This window comes from Henckelia pumila, chromosome 2, assembly GCF_033568475.1.
Source record: "Henckelia pumila isolate YLH828 chromosome 2, ASM3356847v2, whole genome shotgun sequence".
Taxonomy (NCBI): domain Eukaryota; kingdom Viridiplantae; phylum Streptophyta; class Magnoliopsida; order Lamiales; family Gesneriaceae; genus Henckelia; species Henckelia pumila.
In genome coordinates this window covers 141,216,484-141,234,922 of record NC_133121.1, presented here as the reverse complement: position 1 = coordinate 141,234,922, position 18,439 = coordinate 141,216,484, and the positions used below count along the sequence as shown (strand labels likewise).

Sequence of the window (18,439 nt, the reverse complement as noted above, 5' to 3'; positions counted from 1 at the left end):
ATCTCTGTAAAATAATACTACATGAACCAAATTGATTCTATAATATAAAGTGGTTTTCAATATTGTTATTGGGATAAGTTCATAAAGGTCGAGCGGGTTTGGGTACGGAACAAGGCATTGCTAGGTAAATGGTGGTGGCGTTTTTCAAGTGAGAGGGATTCACTATGGAAACGGATTATTATTAGTAAATATGGACTTCAGGATAACGGTTGGGATGCGGGGCTGGCTAGAAATACTATGTTGAGGAGTCTGTGGAAATTTATTTCGAGGATTTATCCGGCTTTCATTCAGTCAGTGAGAGTTGTGGTCAAAGGGCGTAACGAAATCAGATTTTGGGAACACTGTTGGGAAGGATATTCTTATTTTAAGGATATTTTTCCTTCTCTTTTTCAGATTTCTATGGTTCATAATCGTTCTATTTCCCATTTTTTTATCAAGATTTTTCATCTCCTTCTGCTACTATTTCTTGGAATCTGCATTTTCGTCGAGATCTCAGGGATGATGAGTTGACTGATCTAAGTGCTTTGTTGGATATTTTGAGTCGGGTCAGTTTGGTCGTGGGGGGTGAGGATGTCGGGAAATGGGTGTGGGACGCTTCTGGTTTGTTTTCGGTTAAATCTTTCTTTGGTTCATTCTTTTCAGATGTTTTGTTTCTTCATTTTCCTCTTTTCCAACCAATCTGGAAAGCTCCGATTCCTTCTAAGGTTCAGGAGTTTTCATGGATTGCTGTGATGAGAAGATTACCGGCTTGTGTGATGATTCAAAAGAGGAATCCGAATTGTCTTCTTAATCCAAATTGGTGTGTGTTGCATAAGCATGAGGAGGAGACTCAGGAACATTTGCTTATTCATTGCTCTTTTACGAGTTCAATCTGGTTCTCGGTTTTAAAGGAATTGGGTTTAAGCTGGGTGATACCGAAATCTACAAAGGATCTGTATGCAGCAGATATATGAGTGTTGTTGGGTAAAAGGAGCATAGTATTTTTGTGAAGTCATTGTGCATTGTGTGTGCTGGTCAGTGTGGCTTGAAAGAAATAGGAGGATTTTTTAAGATGGGGAAGAGTCAGTGGAAGATCTATGGGACAAGATAAAGTTCAGAGTCCCTACTTGGGTGCATAAGATTACAGATTTTCAATCTTTTACGGTTTCAGATTTGTACAGGGAATGAAGATTAGTTTTGGGTTAACTTACTTGGTGGCTTTTCTTCTAGCTTATTTGTGTGGACCTTTGGTCCGCTTTTGTAATTATCAAACCCTTTATTTATATAATATTATCATTTAAAAAAAAATCTGCCAATTAGGCTAGCACTTTTATACCTATGGACTCTTTGGTCATGGATTCTTGTCACCTCGGTCGGTGCAAGACTATTTCATTCGATCAAGTCTTTTGTTCTCCTGCTGCTCCCCTATTTTGGAAGTTGGATATAAGGGCCTTGCATAGAGAACTTAGACTATTGATGCATGAAGAATTATGCATTGTATTAGTTATAAAATTGGACATAAAATAACAACTAATGAAAATCTGACGAACCAAGAAAAAACTAAACAATGAAGTACAATTTTAACTTCTTTGTAGTACTGTTTAAATAAGTAACTCTACCAATCATCAGACTAGAATCAATGATATGGAGGCCACGGAGTATATGCTGAGATGGTTTGACTGATAACTGGTTGTCTCAGTGCTCAATCCTCTCCTCCAATGGAGCAAAGATGGTTCAAAGCAGTGTTTTCAAACCGAATAGGACCTGCCGGTTCAACTGGGAACCGTTGAGGGGTCTGGTCAGACTAAGTCTATAAACCGTTTTAATGGTCAAACCGGTCAAAAACTAGCACCCTTTTTTTTTATTTGTTTCGAATTTGATTATTTCTTATATTTGTTCCAAAAAAATTATTTATATCTTATACTTAAAATTGAATTTTTGGTTTTATATATATGATTATTTGGATTTTGAACTTTGTTAAAAATAGTATTTTAGTAGTATTTGAGCTTATTTTGATTTATTTTTTTAATTTATATACACATTTAAGATAGTTAAAATTTAAAATATATTATTTACTATATTATATTATTATTTTATATAATATAATAGTGTTCCGGTCCCACCATGCGGTTGAACCCTTTTTTAAGGGTAGACCGGTTCGATTACTGGTTCGGTTATGAAAATATTGGTTCAATTGTTAATCTTGGAGGTCTTCTGTGATTTTCTGAAGTATTTCAAGTCAAATTGTACTCACATTTTTGTTTTTGGGACCCTGTTCTCTCGAACCAGTAGATTTTTGTCTATATATTGGAAAAGAACAATGTGAGTAGATCTCTCACCATTATCTTGGTATTAATTTTTGGCAGACAACTGCATCATGGGCCTGTAATTGCTCTTGTCGAATGTCCAAATATCCAGTTGTTGAAGTCGGGCTTACGGGCATTAGAAGATTTCCCCTGTGTCACCATCCCGGCTAATCTCCGTGATAGCCAGTATCAGGTGATCCTAAAGTATTAATGTCGACCATTCTTTAGGTTTGTAAATGTTGCTGTGAAATGAAGTAACAAGATGTAGCTGCACTCTATTGTCTAGGCAATTGGTTGGCAAGTAATTGCTGCAAAAAATGGAATTCTACGTTGTGCCGCATCCTCCCAATGGCTGAATGCAAGAATTTTACTTTCCCGATATGCCCATGTAATACCTGCTATATATGTTTTTGATGAGCTTCAGGTTGTGTAAAGAATCTTTTTGGTAACTATACACAATAATGATGAATAAGCAGGTTCCGTTGGGAAATTTTGAAAGTGATTGGATTATCCATACAACAGATATCTTCTTGTCGAGAGCCCTACATGATCAACAACAGGTTTCTGTTTTCTTCCTAGCAACATTTAAATTTTCTTTACTCGCTTCTAATAGCTGGATTATCATATTTGCAACCTTTTATATCTTCCAAAATGTTGTTGAAAAGTTGGATGAGAGCAAAATATGTTCTTGATGCCAGTAAGTTCTGTTAAGGAAGGTGCATATCAAGGAAGCTGTTAAGATAGTACTATATATCTGAGAGCAAGAAGAAGTGTATAATGTTAAAAACCAAATCAAAAGTGTTGTACCCATATGGGACAAACATTAGGGGAGCTAAATGTAGTTATCCTATTGAATTATGTCATCAACTAATAAGGCAACCTAAATCAGTACTTAACTGTCTCAAGCAGGTTTGCTTATTTGATGAAATCATATTTACCCTAACAGGTCCTTTGGATATCTGATAATGGCGTTCCAGACTTGGGAGGCATTGACGAAGAAGTACCATGTTTTATAGATGAGGTGAGTGATTTGGGCTTTGGACAATTTTTTCTTTTCCTGGGTGCGTGGTTTACTTTCCACCAGTTCTAATTATTTTAGCAAGATATAACAGAGGGAATTTTTTTGTCACATTGTTGCAAGGTGTGTGAGTTAACTACTATTTTTCCAACCAGGTCACTCAACCCGTTCTCACATATCCTGGTGCATATAGAAAAGTAACTGTCGAGCTTAAGGTCCAAGTTTGCACATAATATCTCTCCTCTTTTCTTTTGTTTGTGGTGCTGTTTAAGCATATGATAAAATAGTTTATTTTGTACAAATTTTAGATTCATCACCTTGCAGTCAATGCTCTGCTAAAAAGTAACCAAGTGAATGAGATGGAAGGAGGTGCTTTATTTGGTCTAGAGAACGAGTTGAATCCTCCAGCATCTACTTCTGATGAGCGTTATTCCTTTGATGAGGCAATCTCATGTGCACCTGCATTCCGTGTCCTCAAACAGTTGACGCAAAGATGCCTTGCAGATGTTGTTTCATCTAGAAATTCCCTTGCAGATACTATACTGCAGCATTTGTACCGATGGCTTTGCAGGTTGCTGAAAGTTAATCATTTCAAAGTTACACTTTTCTTTTCAAATAATAACACCTTTTCTTTTCTGAATGCAGTCCAAAGTCTAAACTTCACGACCCTGCTATTCACCACATGCTCCACAAGGTAACATCTTATTCAGGAAAAAAATAATGGTTGTTTGAGGCTAAAAAGAAATATTGGTGTGCCTATGAATTAACGAACAATTGTTATCTAATATCTGCTTTCCATGTTTCCTGCTTTTATTCAACAATGTTCAATTTTCTACAACTTCATAGTTAAATGATAATACAATATTTATAATTGTTTGTTCATTATAATGTCAAGGGTCGAGCATTTGTTGCCAAATGTTTCAATGAGAAAAAATAACATTGTGCTATTTTCTTGCATAATATCATTTATCAAAGAGTGTCAAAGAAACTTTTATAGCAGTTTCTATGCAATTGACAATAATGTATCTATTAACAGGTCATGCAGAAAATTTTTGCTTTGCTGATGGCTGAACTTCGTAAATTAGGCGCGACAATTGTGTTTGCAAGTTTCACTAAAGTTATTGTAGACACAGGAAAGTCAGATATATCCGCAGCCAAAGCTTATTGTGATAGTGTTCTCAAAACCTTGCAAACCAGGTTAGTCTTTTAAGAACCTGTGGAGTTATTATCTATTATTGCATGTTATCTTGAAGCTTCTTTGTGGCAGGGACTTGTTTGAGTGGATTGAGCTTGAGCCCTTCCAGTTTTGGCATTCCATACTCTTTATGGACCAGGTTTGCACACTATGCTTAAAATTCACCTCCACAACTTTGAATGCCTATTTTTTTTATTGATAACATTTGGTCCTGATTAATTCAATGGGGGAGGGAGATCCTATTAGTTAATCATTTTTAAGAAGTAGCAGTCTCATGCACAGGTTGTGTGCCTATGTATTTCCTTTTTATGAACAATTCTATTTGGAGATAAGTAGGATAAGTTGTTTTATTTTACAATTTATATTAATATTTTTCATTTGAACATAACGATAAAAAAAATCAAAGAGAAGATAGTGACAATTCACAAAGAAGTTGAAAAAAGCAAATTTGTCGAAACTGCATAGTTTGCAAAAGAGAGGGTTGTATAGAAAAGAGATAAGATGAAAGTTTCTTTAGAGCGGGTACACAATGAAATTTGAGGGAAATTAGCGGTGAATTTAAAATAAATATGATTAAGTACGGTTATTGGGGGATATTTTAGGAAATTAATTTAAACATACTGAGGAGACCATGGGTAGCTGCTACGAGTATCTTTGCTTTGTAACTTGGTAAAAAATGAAGAATTGCCTTGAGATATCGTATGATGTATGTAACCTATCAAAGCTTTGGTTTTTTTTTTTAACGTAATTGTGTCATCATTGTGCGATTTGTTCCTATATGGTTAAGTAATTGGTATGGTGGAATCATAACTATGCCTCTATATCAGAGCTAGACACTTCCCTTAGCATATGCTAGGCTTTTTGTGTTTTATATCAATCATATGAAAGGTACTTTAGAGTTCATTTTCAGCATGTTAGATAGACATATTTATGAATTAATTTTTAACTCCTTTTTAAGCAAGCATTGATGTTCAGTGCTGACCAGAAAAAAAGAAAAAAAAATGTTCTCGGGTGAATTCTGGGTGGTTGATGTGTTCAATGTGTTAAGATAGGTTTTTTTGCATCACGTGCTGCTTATTCTTTTCTCAATCCTTTTTGATTGGTTGTAGATTAATATTGGGTCTATTTAACTATGTTGTTGCAAGTGTATAATTTCAAGTTTCAACCCAAAGTAAATCACTTTATCTAATTTTTTTGTTTCATGATTTTGTGTTCCCCTCTCTGACACAACCTTCTCCTTCTTTTTCTCCTTATCTTCTCGATTTCAGTACAACTATGGTGGAATTCAAGCAAGATTAAAAGATGATTCCACAGAAGAAGATTCAGAAGCAAGTATAGACAGCATGCTCAACAATTCACAAGTAGATATTGTCTCTAGTTGGACAATTGCGGAAAATTTACCTAAATCATCCCAGGTGGGTCCTCCATTCATTTAGCAAATTTACGTAGCTATTTCAATGTTCATACTGGGTCCAAAGATTTTTCACCTATATGCCTGAAGTACATTGCATGTCAGAATATTTTCCCAAGTCTGTTATAAAAAAGCATATGAAAGCCTGCCATTATTGGGGCCATGGCAAGTTGGAAACGACCACACCTTGCTATGAGTATATCATCAATGTGCTAATCTATGGTGTATGTTTCATGAAGAAAATCACTGGCTCAAGCTTCTCAACCATCATTGTAAAAAATAAAAAATGCACAAGGTGCCTTTCCAAAAATGGTGAGGAATATCCTACTTCAATATACAGTCAATTCTCAGCAATCTCAGCTAATTGCCTCTAGAGGTTAGCAACCAATAAGAATAGGAAAAAACCTTTTGAATGGGAATTCTGACAATTCTCTTATTCTAAGGGAATTTTGACCCTACAAACCTTTACCCTACAGTTGGGGCAATACCACAACTGTAGGGTCGAAGCTCCCTTGTTCTAAGGTGATACGTGGAACGAATAGATCATTTCTTCTTGTGATTTAAGACCATTTCCTGTATTTTTCTTTCTAATTTGCCTTGTTAAAAGTTTCTCTTTCCGATCTTTTCTTATAATGCGAGAAATGTAACTGTGGTATTTAATTTGGGGTAATGTTTGATAAGAACAAAGCTTTTCCAAAAAGTCTAACATTAAAAATTTTTCAGAGAACCAAACTTTTCGAAAAGGTCGACTTTTAATTTTTTTGGAGAATGTATGCTAAATGGCACTTTGTGTTATCTCACTGATGACATGGAATGAAAAGTTTTTGAGCTCTCTAAACAAAATTTAGAAGTTGCAATCAAACATCAAGTTTCAATTCTCTGCCTTATAAAATTCTGTTTGTTGCTTTATGCAGGATCACTTCATCTTGATTGTTTCTGAATTTTTGTACCTCCCATGGAAGTATGCACTAGAGGAATCTGAGAAACGAGCATCTGCAGTGGGCACTTTATGCACTCCATCAATCACAGCATCAACTGCTGAAATTCTTGAATCACAGATGACAGAGTTTCTGAAAATAAAGGTAGTGATAGATTTTAATTTTCAGGACTTCCCTATATTCCTTTCTTTCTTTATCCGGACAATGTGAAGGCTGACTCAATGTTTTTGTATGTCGTACAGATCAGATCTCACTTTACGGAGAGACTTCTTAAATTGGTCTCTGATCCAAGTCTCCATATGAATGGAAGAAAAAAGTCTCGAAGTGATCACAACACCTTGACTGGAAGTTTGCAATCTATAAACAGTAGTTATAAGGGGGATTCCGCTTTAGATTTCATCAAGTATGTTTGTGCAGTTTTGGCACTTGACCAAAAAGTTCAGCATGAAGTCCTGGTAACCATAGATCTTAAACTTCTTTATATATGCATAAATATATGGGTATTCCTGTATATTTCCCTTCTCTGATGCAGCAAAGTCATAGCAAGGTTCATTTCACCTGCTTCTGCTAGTTCAGATTATCAGTTATGGATATTAGAATCAGAATTAATTAGATATCTAATATTGTGTGAAACTAGAGGAATTTCATTTGTGAGTTCTTTTGATTTCTTCCCTCGTATGCATTTTCATAATCATAGCATCTTTATTTCTTTGCAATACTTGACGTGGTTAAAAGTCCATATTTGCCCTGAATTTGAAATATCATTTGAAAGTTATAAAAATTTGTTGTCTCTACATAAAAAATGAAAAACATTAATCCTTTTATTTTTTATGCCCGTGGTCTTTGGTCATGTTTATATCAAGAATGAGAGACATCTCTCTCTACACATGATCGAATTCAAGATAATTTCTCACATTGAGCTCTCTGAAAACCATGAATTCATACTGTAAATTCTACGATTGTTTAGTTACTTCTAATAACGTTTTGGTAGTGGATTGAGGATCTTTATTGTCGTCGTCATTACGCAGATAATGAGAAGAAATCTTTTGAAATTGGTGAACATCAGGGAATTTGCTCCTGAGGCTGAGTTTCATTATCTATCTTTGTCTTTAACACTGCCGAATGTCATTTGCAGGTAAAGTTATCACATTAAATATGTAGTCAATAAGGCCATGCTTGTTTGTTTGTTTGTTTTTTTTTTTTTTCCAAATGATATTTTTTCTCTGAATTCAATTTCTTTTTCTGTCTGCCAGTCACTGCAACTGCTGCAGGGATCTAGATTTATGCCGTGACAGGACCCTAACATCTCAGGAATGGTGTTGTACGGCGCCTCAGTGTGGGCAACCATATGACCGCGAAATGCTGGAGAATTCTCTTTTACAGATTATTCGACAAAGAGAACGACTCTACCACCTTCAAGACCTGGTATGCCTCAAGTGCAATCATGTCAAAGCTGCGCACTTGGCTGAAAATTGTAAATGTGCTGGATCCTTTACTTGCAAGGAGGATTCTTCTGATTTCCACCGAAAAATGCAAGTTTTCTGGAATGTTGCAAAGGATCAGAAATTTCAGCTACTCCAAGAATGCATCTCTTGGATCTTAGAGGGTAGATAATTGTGAAAAATAAATGCGCATCTTATTTGACTTTAACAGCCATTTTAGGTTCCGACTCTTCATTCGATGAGGAAATGTCTTAGCTACCACTCAACGCCAGAATACTCCGATGTGGGCGTATTTGAGATCACTTAGCTCATTTTGTATGAACTTGAAAATGCTGAATCAAGTTTGCAATGTCAGTGAACAGGTTGGTCTGGAGCATGAAGATCTTAATGCTGGCACGATGCATAAACAGAAGGGTCCAAAAGCAAAGCATTTTACTCGGAAGCTATCTGCGTTGGAGATCAACAAGGAACTATCAACATAGATCCTTACCCCTTTATATATACCTCGTACTTAAAATTATTAAGCTCATGGGGAGGTTGATTGTGAATAACTTGCTTTTAGACATGTAGTGTTTCGTGCAGGCTCAAAGAAATACATGGAAACAATAAAAAGACAAGGAACTACTTGTATAGTCCTGCATCCTGAGATAATGATAAGCTGCACACATTTTGATGTTTGGTTGTAAATGTACAAAGCTTTTGCATTTTAATTTGCAATCTCTATCTCTAACATCATAGCAACCTAGTATTGAGATGACAATTATTATGTTTAGACAAACATACACATTGAATATGCACAAAAACTTGTTTCTTCTCACATTTTATGATCCACCAATAATTTTGTTCAATCTTCTCAAAAGTTATTTGACAAACAAGGACTGCTAAACTGCAGTGCCCTAATAATGATATAACATGACATCGCAAATAAAAGCATAAACTGATATACCCAAACAAGCTACATTTAAAATTCCAAATGCTGGTAACGATCACATTAGCTCAGAAAGAGGCAACATGGCAAGTAAAATTAAAAAAAGGGTTCCATGTTCACCAGAAGAACCATCTTTTCTTGGTCGTCAAATCTTGAATTGATTCATCTTTCTTTCTGTCCTCCAAGCCAAACTTCAGGGCTTCCAATCTCCTCCTACAATATGACGCACACATACAAATGATGTCATGGAATTTCTAGGATGAGAATGAACTACTGTTTTCCTTGTCTTTTAATAGAGCAGATGTAGAGGACTCTTATATAATTTGGCACATTCTCTATGCTACCACCTATGACACTTTAAAACATGAAGATCACTTTGTACTACTTTGTATCGGTAAGGCGACCATGCAAGCTCCATCTTTGTCGAAATCCTTCGATGCCTTCAATCCCACTTGCCAAAATCAGGCGTCTGAAACAACCAGATATTTTTACAAAGAGTCAAACAACTATGCTAATCAGTTTTTAAAATGTATTAGACATTGTAATCGAATTTTGAAATTCCGAGCGTCAGGGAAATGTAATTGTAGTCATCAATTTGCATTCATCAAATAAATATTCCATTTATTTGAAAACGCATCAAAGTGTGCCTGGAACAAGTAATATTGAATGAACATAATTGATATTTGATCATTTCACAAGCTTCATTAAACACATCACATAAAAATAGAAAAAACAAACAAGGACTTCAATCAGTGGGAAAAGTCATGCATTTCTAAAAAAAACCAATAGATGTTAGACGGCTGAAAGTCATATAGATGACTTCTAATGATTTAAATCACCATCAGAGCTGTAGACAATCCATGCTAGCTCACCAATTGTTTCCGTAGTTGAGTGACCATACCTCTCCAACAATGTGGCTTCTGATTCCAACTGATTACATCTATCCTTTGCTTGTTCTACAGGCATAGACATCCCTAGTTTTCGCTCACTATCCTCAAGCCGCTGTCTTAATTCCTTATCCTGCATAAAAGAGAACCAGCCCCAAAGAACTGGGGAAGTTAACTACACAAAAATGGAAATAAGCAACGGAGAAACATACAAGGCAGTGTTGAAGCTGACCCTCCTCTCTGCACATTGCTGATATAACACAATCTCGTCTTGACAGAATGGCTCGACATCATTGATGTGTAGACCTATTAACCATAACAAACAAAACCAGACAAATGTGCATAAGATTACCCCCCTCGCAATCCTCCCTTGTCCTCTGAACATATAAGGTGAAAATAGTTAAAGAGAAGAACACTTTACATAGAAACAGATTCCGCAAAATCCCATCACACAAATCAACACCTTCCAGAACATGAGAAGCTATTTCGGGTGGAATTATAGGTGATGGTGGACCCATCATCAGATCATCACCCACTAATACAGTGTCCTCCATCGTTTGCTTTGAGTCCACTGTACACACAAACAAGGAAAAAAAAAACCCACAACCCACGAATTAATCTCGAGCCATTTCTTGAGAACCATGCTTAGCTATCTGAACAGAACATTCAATTTAAGTTCATACCATCCATGGCGTTCTATTTTCTGTAGACTACAAAGTGCTCGACGAAATCACTCTTGAGAAAAAGTCCTCACTGCGATATCTCCAACAAAAAGAAATTCAAATTTCACCATTAATTGAAAAAATGGGAATTTAAAGTGTGCATGGATTAAGAGAGGAATACTAACGGCTGCAAGATGTTGTCTATTTGTTACCGCTGTCTGCAATGGGATGGATGCCTTTCCCGTTGAGAGATGAGGAGAGCGAAAAAATGGGGCTTATTTCTGATGGAAATGGAAATGGTGCTTATTGGGCTGGCAAAAACAGTTTTGTGGACTAGGTCAGTTTTTACCCAATGGGCTATTAATAAATAATAAACCATGGGCCCATGACACCTAAACCCTAGCTATAAGCTCTAAATATTTCGCTCTTCTTTGTGTTGCATCCAATCGCCTGTTTTTTTTCGTAACCCTAGCAGGACGGTAGTCTCAGAGATTCGTTATTCCAAGTAATTTCATCTTCCTTTTTCCTTGATAATTCATCTAATTTTGTATATTCCTGTGATTTTTGTGATTCTATTTTGAGTTTATTATTGAACGACATACAGATGAAGGTAATAGCAGCTTATTTGTTGGCTGTGTTGGGCGGCAACGCCAGTCCTTCCGCCAAGGACTTGAAGAAAATTCTCAACTCAGGTTTATCTCTATCTATCTCTGTATGATTCTGTCTTCTGTAAAAAAAAAAAAAAGTAGCTACATTTTTCAATTATTGAATCTTCATATAGAATATGTTATTTGATCTGATTATGCATATCGGAGTTATTTTATGATTCAAAATACATTTAGAATTTTAGATCTGGTTTAACTTTTTGTTTGATAATCTTGTAATCGCTTGGAGCATAGCCCTTTTTCTATGCAGCTTTTTAACATTGAATTTGGAAAAGCTTTGTGAACTCATTTCTGTTAATTTTGAAATTTGTAGTTTTGACTAATTTCTTTAGTTGAGTGGTTATTGGATGGCAAGAGCCAAGAAAAGGCTTTCTTTGTTACATTGAGTAATGTTCGAAGTTCCAAGATTGGATAGTTCCAAGTTGAGTGATTATGTACATCTCTCTGGTCTTCCATTAGGCCATGAAAGAGGAATCTTTTGATTTTAAACAACTAGCTAGTAGCTGGATAGTCCATGTAAAGGATAAGAAAGATTGGAGGGTGTTTATCACATTCACTGTTCACTGTTGGGTTCGTACGAACTTCTCATTAGTCATTATGAGAATCTTTTGGTTTTTTCCCAGCTCTGTGGGAGAGGGGAGGCTTGTGCCAAATCTTCTAGAGTTTAGTGTAGTTGAGGCCAAACTATCTAATGAACTTTGGAGCATTCTTGTTTTACGCCATCAAGATTTGAAGTATGTAGTTTCAGTGATATGAGAACTTGTTAAAATTAACTTGTAGGTTTAGTTGCTGATTATGTAGTTCCAATTATGCAAACATTACACTTTATTTAAACTTCTGGAAAATAACTAAGTTTGGTCTTACCACTCTTTGTAGTGGTATGTGTTTCCCTTTTATACGAGTCTTTAGACATTAATATTTTTAAAATATCGTTCTGCCATGTGTTTTTAATTGATCGGATTTTCAGTCTATTGTGTTTAACACTACGTTTGTGAATTTTATTCCATGCACTAACTCTAATTTTATTTACCTACTGCTTTCTCGGTTTCAGTTGGAGCTGAGTGTGATGATGACAGAATCACCTTGCTATTGTCTGAAGTTGAGGGAAAAGATATCACTGAATTGATTGCTGCTGGAAGGGAAAAGTTGGCTTCCGTGCCGGCAGGTGGTGGTGGTGGTGGGGGTGCAGTTGCAGTTGCTGCTCCTGCTGGTGGTGCAGCTGGTGCGCCTGCTGCTGCTGCTGCTGCTGAAACCAAGAAAGAAGAGAAAGTAGAAGAGAAAGAGGAGTCCGATGATGTAAATATCTGGACATGACCATATTAAGACTTATTTATTATGCAAAATTTGGACAAAATTTCTCGTGTCTAAACATATATTCTGTTTGATTGCAGGATATGGGCTTCAGCCTCTTCGACTGAGAGTGGGTGCCACAATCTCCTTTTGCATGAAGCCGCCAACTTCAAATCTTGTTTTTCCATTTCTGGTATTAGGGAATCTTTATTTTAAAGAAACTGATAGTTTTAAAGTGGTGCTGTGTGATTTTGATATCTAAAAGAGTCGGGGACAAAACCATCAAACTTGATTATTTCAACATGATTTTAATCTTGGTGTTGTTTCCTTATTATGCTTCTCGATACTTGTTCACATAGTGATTATTCACGTGACAGTGCCATGAAATTGTTGCTTAAAAACTGAAGTCCATGTACACTTGTAGTTGTGATCAAATAATCCCCTTTTAGATACATGTAGCAGCAACCCCATGTAAAAAAATTATTTAGCGACTAACAGAAGATGATTCTAAGTTTCAATGGAGAACATGGAGAAAGTAAATAAATTCGAGAACTGTTGTTTTCTGGATAGCAACAGGCGTTTTCTGAAACAATTGAGGAAGAGCGATATAAACAAAATGATGAGGCGTTTATTGAAATTAAAATCAGAAAAACAGCCAGTGAACTATGCAACAGACGGATTCTGACCGTTGAGCGTCGAATCAATGCATAAGCATCGTGTGGCCATGGCTTCTTTTCGCCTGTTAGGACAATACCAATGCTGCACGCCTGCACGCGCAGTAAAACCCCACTCCAATGGGGGTGTCATATTAACGGTGAATTTACATTTTTAATTCTATAAAATTGCAGAATTTTTTTGTCATTTTTATTATCGATATCTGTCTATTTTCTTCCAAATGAGATTATAATAATATAACGACACGTATGCAAGTTTTCTTCCAAAAATTTGTAACTGAAAAATTAACTCAAAATTATGACAATTAAAGACAATAAATATGAAGTTTACCGGTTACAATTTTGCTTATAAATAGCAGTCAGTTTATGAGAAAAAGTTTCACAAACTTTAAGAAAAAAAACACAGCATAAAACGAGATATTCAGTTGAGGGGTCCAGTTGGAAAAGTAAAGAAAACCTCCAAGGACAACCAAGATATTTAAGCAATATCATGTATGTAGGCGTTTTAAAGTACCGAATTTCTGTTTTTATATTTTAAAACTGATTTCAGCGTGCTATTGTATTCAAGATCTTGATTTCACGAAAGCTGAATTACTGATTTCTGATAAACTGAATCTTGTTGGCGCATGGCCTGGTGTATGGAGTATTCCTCAGCTGTCAAAGAATTAAAAACATGAGTATTATAATTATTTTCTCTGTATTTGTTACCTGTTTTGTCGGGTTGAACCAAAAATCAAGAACATTTCAGAAAAATAAGAATATTTAATTGCTGAAAAAGAAAATGTATGAAGATTCAATTTTTAATTAATTACTAGACGAGTTTCCGAGCTAGACTGAAGACATCCGATCTAAACTGCATACATCAACTCAGTTGACCGTTGACAAAGATCAACTGAAGATATGAAGTAAACTGCATTCAGTTTAGGGAGCTAAACTGAATCAGTTTCTCTAAGCTAAACTGCACCAGTAAACTGAACCATCCAAAAGACTGCCGATCAACACATCAGTTTAATTCTTATGGATAAGATCAACCGTACAAATTTGACGCCGCAAAAGCAGAGCACAACACTGTACTATCATGTCAGAGAATGTACACGAAAAAACAAGCTAACGATCTCGATTTGAATTTGAAAGAGCCGTTGTCGGTCAAGTATAAATACTTATCAAGAAGCACTAGGCAAATCATCCGACTCATAAGAACTCGTGCATACATAGAAGCTATCAGAGGTAAACTGAACATTCTCAGCTTACCCACACATATTCAGTCGAGCAGCTAGAAGAGAATCTCAAAGCTTATAACTTTCACGAGTCGAAGAACTCAAACACACGCTTCAAGCATATCAGATCAAGTTAGGATCATCTTGTGCAAAGTGTTGAGTTGTAACACTGCTATTGTAACAAGAATCAGTCGAGGATTGAGTTCTTAAGTCTAGGACTTCTGGGATAGACGATTGTGTATAAGTCTTAGTTTTCGAGTGGGCTGTTGCAAGGTGGTGTAATAGTCAAAGTCTACTAGAGTGAATTCTTCTGAAGTACTGGAAGAAAGAGTGACGTAGAAGATTGAGCTCCGAACATCCATAAAAAAGTCCTTGCACAATCTTACTTTTAGTTAAGCACTCTCACCCACTTTCACGATTCCATTTGAGCATTAGTTCTAATCTGTTAGTCAATCTCATTTCACACTTAATTAAGCTGGTTGATTAACATAAACACACAAAAAGGAAGAAGTTCAGTTGACCAACTACAACTGAACTAAACTTGTAAGCATTTAAGGGTCAACTGCTATAGTGTTAGCGAGAAAGCCATTTACACACCTCTAACCGATCCTGACATTAACGCACAAATAGAGTCATGCAAATAATTGTCAAGCATTGCACGAATAAAAATTTTTTTAGTAATATTTGATTTCTTATATATATAAAAGTTAATAATATGAAGGTGGATTTGTACCAAACCACTTATTTCTCACACTAGAAACTCAATACTTTCCCATCTATTTTCACGTTTTCCGGATGAAACAAAAAATTAGCTAATAAAAGTTATTTTCATATGAATATTTTAAGGTTCCAAAGAGATTTGTAATTCTTCTTCTAAAAGATATCCAGAAAATCTTTTCTAAGCAAGTGTTTGTGATTGGTGCAAATTCAAAAGGTGGCGAATTACAAGTACCCTAATTAGCTTGATGATGATATTGTATTCATGAATAGACACTAAATAAATATTTTATTCATCCACAATTACATTTTATAATACAATTTCGAACAAGATCCGGTTCCGATAAAAAAAACACACATAAAGTAAAAAAAATCACCCACAAAAATTTCAAAACAAATATTTTAATATTATTATCTGTTTGAATGATTCAAAAGTTTCCCTTAATTATATATATATATATATATATATATATATATATATATAAAGTTCACTTAAGCATATGAGGAGGTGGTGGATGGAGGCTGGAGCCATCGGAGCATTTCTGCCTTTCCCGTACGTTTATAGTTATATAAATGTCATTCCCATTCCCCAGCTTACATTACGGTGACTCCTGCATATATAACATGCAATATTAGTATATATATATATTTATGCATCGGCATAAAAAAATTGAAATAAACATTAATGTTATGATATTAATAAATATTGCATGCTCTCTCAAAAGTTTTGAAGTACCTGGATTATTTGCCTTGAATCGTATGGCCGTTGATGTTGTATTTCTTAGGATCTTTGGATTTGGACCTAACGAGATCAAGAGAGAAGCAAGGTTGTCATTATGTATATGTTAAACTCCCGAGATATTTAATTATCTAATTAATGCGGGACACATGCAATTAACAGGAACGAACACCAATTAACGTACACAAACCTTGTTTTGAGCACAGATGAGAAAACATCAGAATTATTTACAAGAAATTCGTGCATAACCTCCTGGCTGTATATGATCAGCTTTCCACCACACTCCCCTGCGAACACAAAATCTTACATGTTTTAGTGAACGCGTACAGATGAGGCATGCAACATTATATATTATCCAATATACGTACCGATTAAATTAAAGCCGGCCGGGGAATTCGATCTGCGAACATGCCCTTAATTCCTAGCTCGTCGGAGAGTTGTACAATTAAATCTTTCGCCATCCCCCTGAATCGGACGATCGAGTTGCAATCCTTATATATAATCCAAGAATGAAAATAATTAATCAGAGTGCCTAGAAAAGAAAAAGAAAAATTAAAGAAATCGACCTTGAAACACTTTTACTCGAACAAGATTCTTCGCAAAAAGAAATCGACCCTTTTAATCTGTAATTGTACGTCGAAATCGAAGACCACCGGCAGCTTTCCTTTCCTCAGTTAATATATATTCTTGATTAATATGATCAATAAGAACGACAGGACCTTCGTCTCTGCCCCTCGTTCATCGAAATTCGACACATTCAATTTGCCGATATCTTTTCGCAACGAGTGGCAGAGACGAGGGTCTTGTCGTGCTCGATCTCCAAACATTTTTTTTTTTTTTTTTGACTGAAAAGAAAAAAAAAAAAAAAGAAAAAAAGTGTACTAATTGACTCCGTCGATCATCAAATTTCTTATTTATTCAACTATCAAGCCCATAAACAACTCTAAAACGGAAAAAAGCCCAAGAACTCTAGAAGGGAAATTGGATGTCAATAAATATTTAATTATTAATTTTATTTTTTTAAAATTAATATTAAATAATTAAGTAATGATTTATAAATAATATAATTGTGTGATATATATGCAAATAATTAAAATCAAAAGAATATTCCGAGAATATATTTTTGGTGTAAGATTTGAAATAAATGGGCTGAAGATGGATGTTGTATTTGTTGCAGAAATTACACTATTTCAGTGCAAAACTTGCACAAAAATGATGTTTGTGATTGCAGATGACCTTAAATGGTCATAAATTACGTCACAAATAGGTTGATTAAGAAACACTAAGCAAAAAAATTAAGAATCCTTAGCGCTTGGATGAAAGTATTTCAGATCTATGGATTTCGATTATAATTTTAGTGTTAAAAATTAAACATTGACAAATCTTAAATTCATAACTTGATTATTTACATATTAGTTAGATGGATTCCAAATGACCACTTTATTGGATGAATTTAAAATACGTCATAATTATTATGGGTCAAGTTAGTTTGGTCCGGGTTCGGGTTATATTAGTTGGACTCGAGTATTTTATTTTAAAGTAATTAAGAGTTTAAGTTAGTATTTAATGGGCTTGGGCTTGAGCTATTTAATTACTTGGACTAGTCTAATGGTAAATATGAGCTTAATTAATTAATAAAATGAGCCCACTAATTTGTCATGGGTCGTGTGATCCATGAGAATCATTGGGCCAAGTTACGTCGAGCTTAGTAATTTAATGGTATAATTTTTAGGTTAATGAACTAATTCATAATTAATTAACTTGATTGTATGGATATTTCATGAATTTAATAAAAATATGTTTATTTAGGTTAATTAATTTTTTTATAAATATATCTCATCAAAACAAATTTGTTTAATCAATCAAATTTTTTTAATTAATCGTAAATTTTTAGTTTTGTTTTCTTAATAATTTTTCATCCCATTCATCAAACTTGAAAATTAGAATTAAAATTTATATTTTTGAAAAAACAATTATCATACTAATACTAAATAAATAACAATTTTACAAAATACTATTAATTATATAACTGATTAAAAAAACCAAAAAAAATATTGAACATGGGAACTTGCAAACTTGCAAGTCTCCATGCGTGCGGACGCTACAATTTAGCGTCCACTCTCAGAACAACGAATTGCACTCTCAGGACTCAGCAACAACGAATTGCAGCACATTAGAAAATATTTAAATTTTTTAAATTAAAAATAAAAAAATCCTTATTTAACTAACAATAAAAATATTTTTTAAAATATAATATATTGTGATTTACATATTTTTCAAAAAAAATTTAAAATTTAAACGAATTAAATAAAAAATCAACTAAAAATTATTCAAAATATTATTACACTAAATCATCTTATAAAATACATAA

General features: G+C 34.7%; 3 protein-coding genes and 1 long non-coding RNA gene across 6 annotated transcripts in view; 2 read left to right on the top strand and 2 right to left on the bottom strand.

Moving 5' to 3' along the window:
• The window catches only part of LOC140884011 (DNA polymerase epsilon catalytic subunit A-like), a 31,739-nt gene extending 23,269 nt beyond the window's left edge, over positions 1-8,470 (top strand). The window contains exons 36-49 of the mRNA XM_073290671.1: positions 2,346-2,478; positions 2,572-2,673; positions 2,762-2,845; positions 3,232-3,306; positions 3,459-3,518; positions 3,612-3,874; positions 3,949-3,997; positions 4,340-4,500; positions 4,571-4,637; positions 5,767-5,913; positions 6,824-6,991; positions 7,090-7,302; positions 7,876-7,982; positions 8,101-8,470. Of these exons, the coding sequence (XP_073146772.1) occupies positions 2,346-2,478; positions 2,572-2,673; positions 2,762-2,845; positions 3,232-3,306; positions 3,459-3,518; positions 3,612-3,874; positions 3,949-3,997; positions 4,340-4,500; positions 4,571-4,637; positions 5,767-5,913; positions 6,824-6,991; positions 7,090-7,302; positions 7,876-7,982; positions 8,101-8,461 (1,990 nt within the window). The 3' untranslated portion in view covers positions 8,462-8,470. The remainder of the gene's footprint in view (positions 1-2,345; positions 2,479-2,571; positions 2,674-2,761; positions 2,846-3,231; positions 3,307-3,458; positions 3,519-3,611; positions 3,875-3,948; positions 3,998-4,339; positions 4,501-4,570; positions 4,638-5,766; positions 5,914-6,823; positions 6,992-7,089; positions 7,303-7,875; positions 7,983-8,100) is intronic.
• Positions 8,471-8,608: 138 nt separating this feature from the next.
• Positions 8,609-11,055, bottom strand: LOC140884012 (uncharacterized). Of its 2 annotated transcripts, XM_073290673.1 has the most exons (8): positions 10,952-11,055; positions 10,788-10,857; positions 10,526-10,675; positions 10,337-10,410; positions 10,119-10,237; positions 9,603-9,686; positions 9,338-9,430; positions 8,609-8,736 (listed from the first exon to the last, which is right to left on the bottom strand). In XM_073290673.1, coding segments are annotated over exons 2-8 (528 nt in total). In that variant the 5' UTR covers positions 10,795-10,857; positions 10,952-11,055; the 3' UTR covers positions 8,609-8,735. The 2 variants fall into 2 exon arrangements, with proteins under 2 accessions (XP_073146774.1, XP_073146773.1); XM_073290672.1 differs by lacking the exon at positions 8,609-8,736 and having other exon boundaries at positions 8,743-9,430.
• Positions 11,056-11,171: 116 nt separating this feature from the next.
• LOC140884013 (large ribosomal subunit protein P2-like) lies at positions 11,172-13,052 on the top strand. Its single transcript, XM_073290675.1, has 4 exons — positions 11,172-11,271; positions 11,371-11,458; positions 12,483-12,727; positions 12,823-13,052. Exons 2-4 carry the CDS (start codon positions 11,371-11,373, stop codon positions 12,847-12,849), a joined length of 360 nt encoding a protein of 119 aa, XP_073146776.1. The 5' UTR covers positions 11,172-11,271; the 3' UTR covers positions 12,850-13,052.
• Positions 13,053-15,684: 2,632 nt separating this feature from the next.
• On the bottom strand, positions 15,685-16,877 carry LOC140885340 (uncharacterized). Of its 2 annotated transcripts, none has more exons than XR_012150879.1 (5): positions 16,635-16,877; positions 16,437-16,533; positions 16,259-16,355; positions 16,066-16,131; positions 15,685-15,940 (listed from the first exon to the last, which is right to left on the bottom strand). It is a non-coding gene; the product is annotated as an uncharacterized lncRNA (long non-coding RNA). The 2 variants fall into 2 exon arrangements; XR_012150878.1 differs by having other exon boundaries at positions 16,437-16,481.
• Between the last annotated feature and the right edge of the window lie 1,562 nt (positions 16,878-18,439).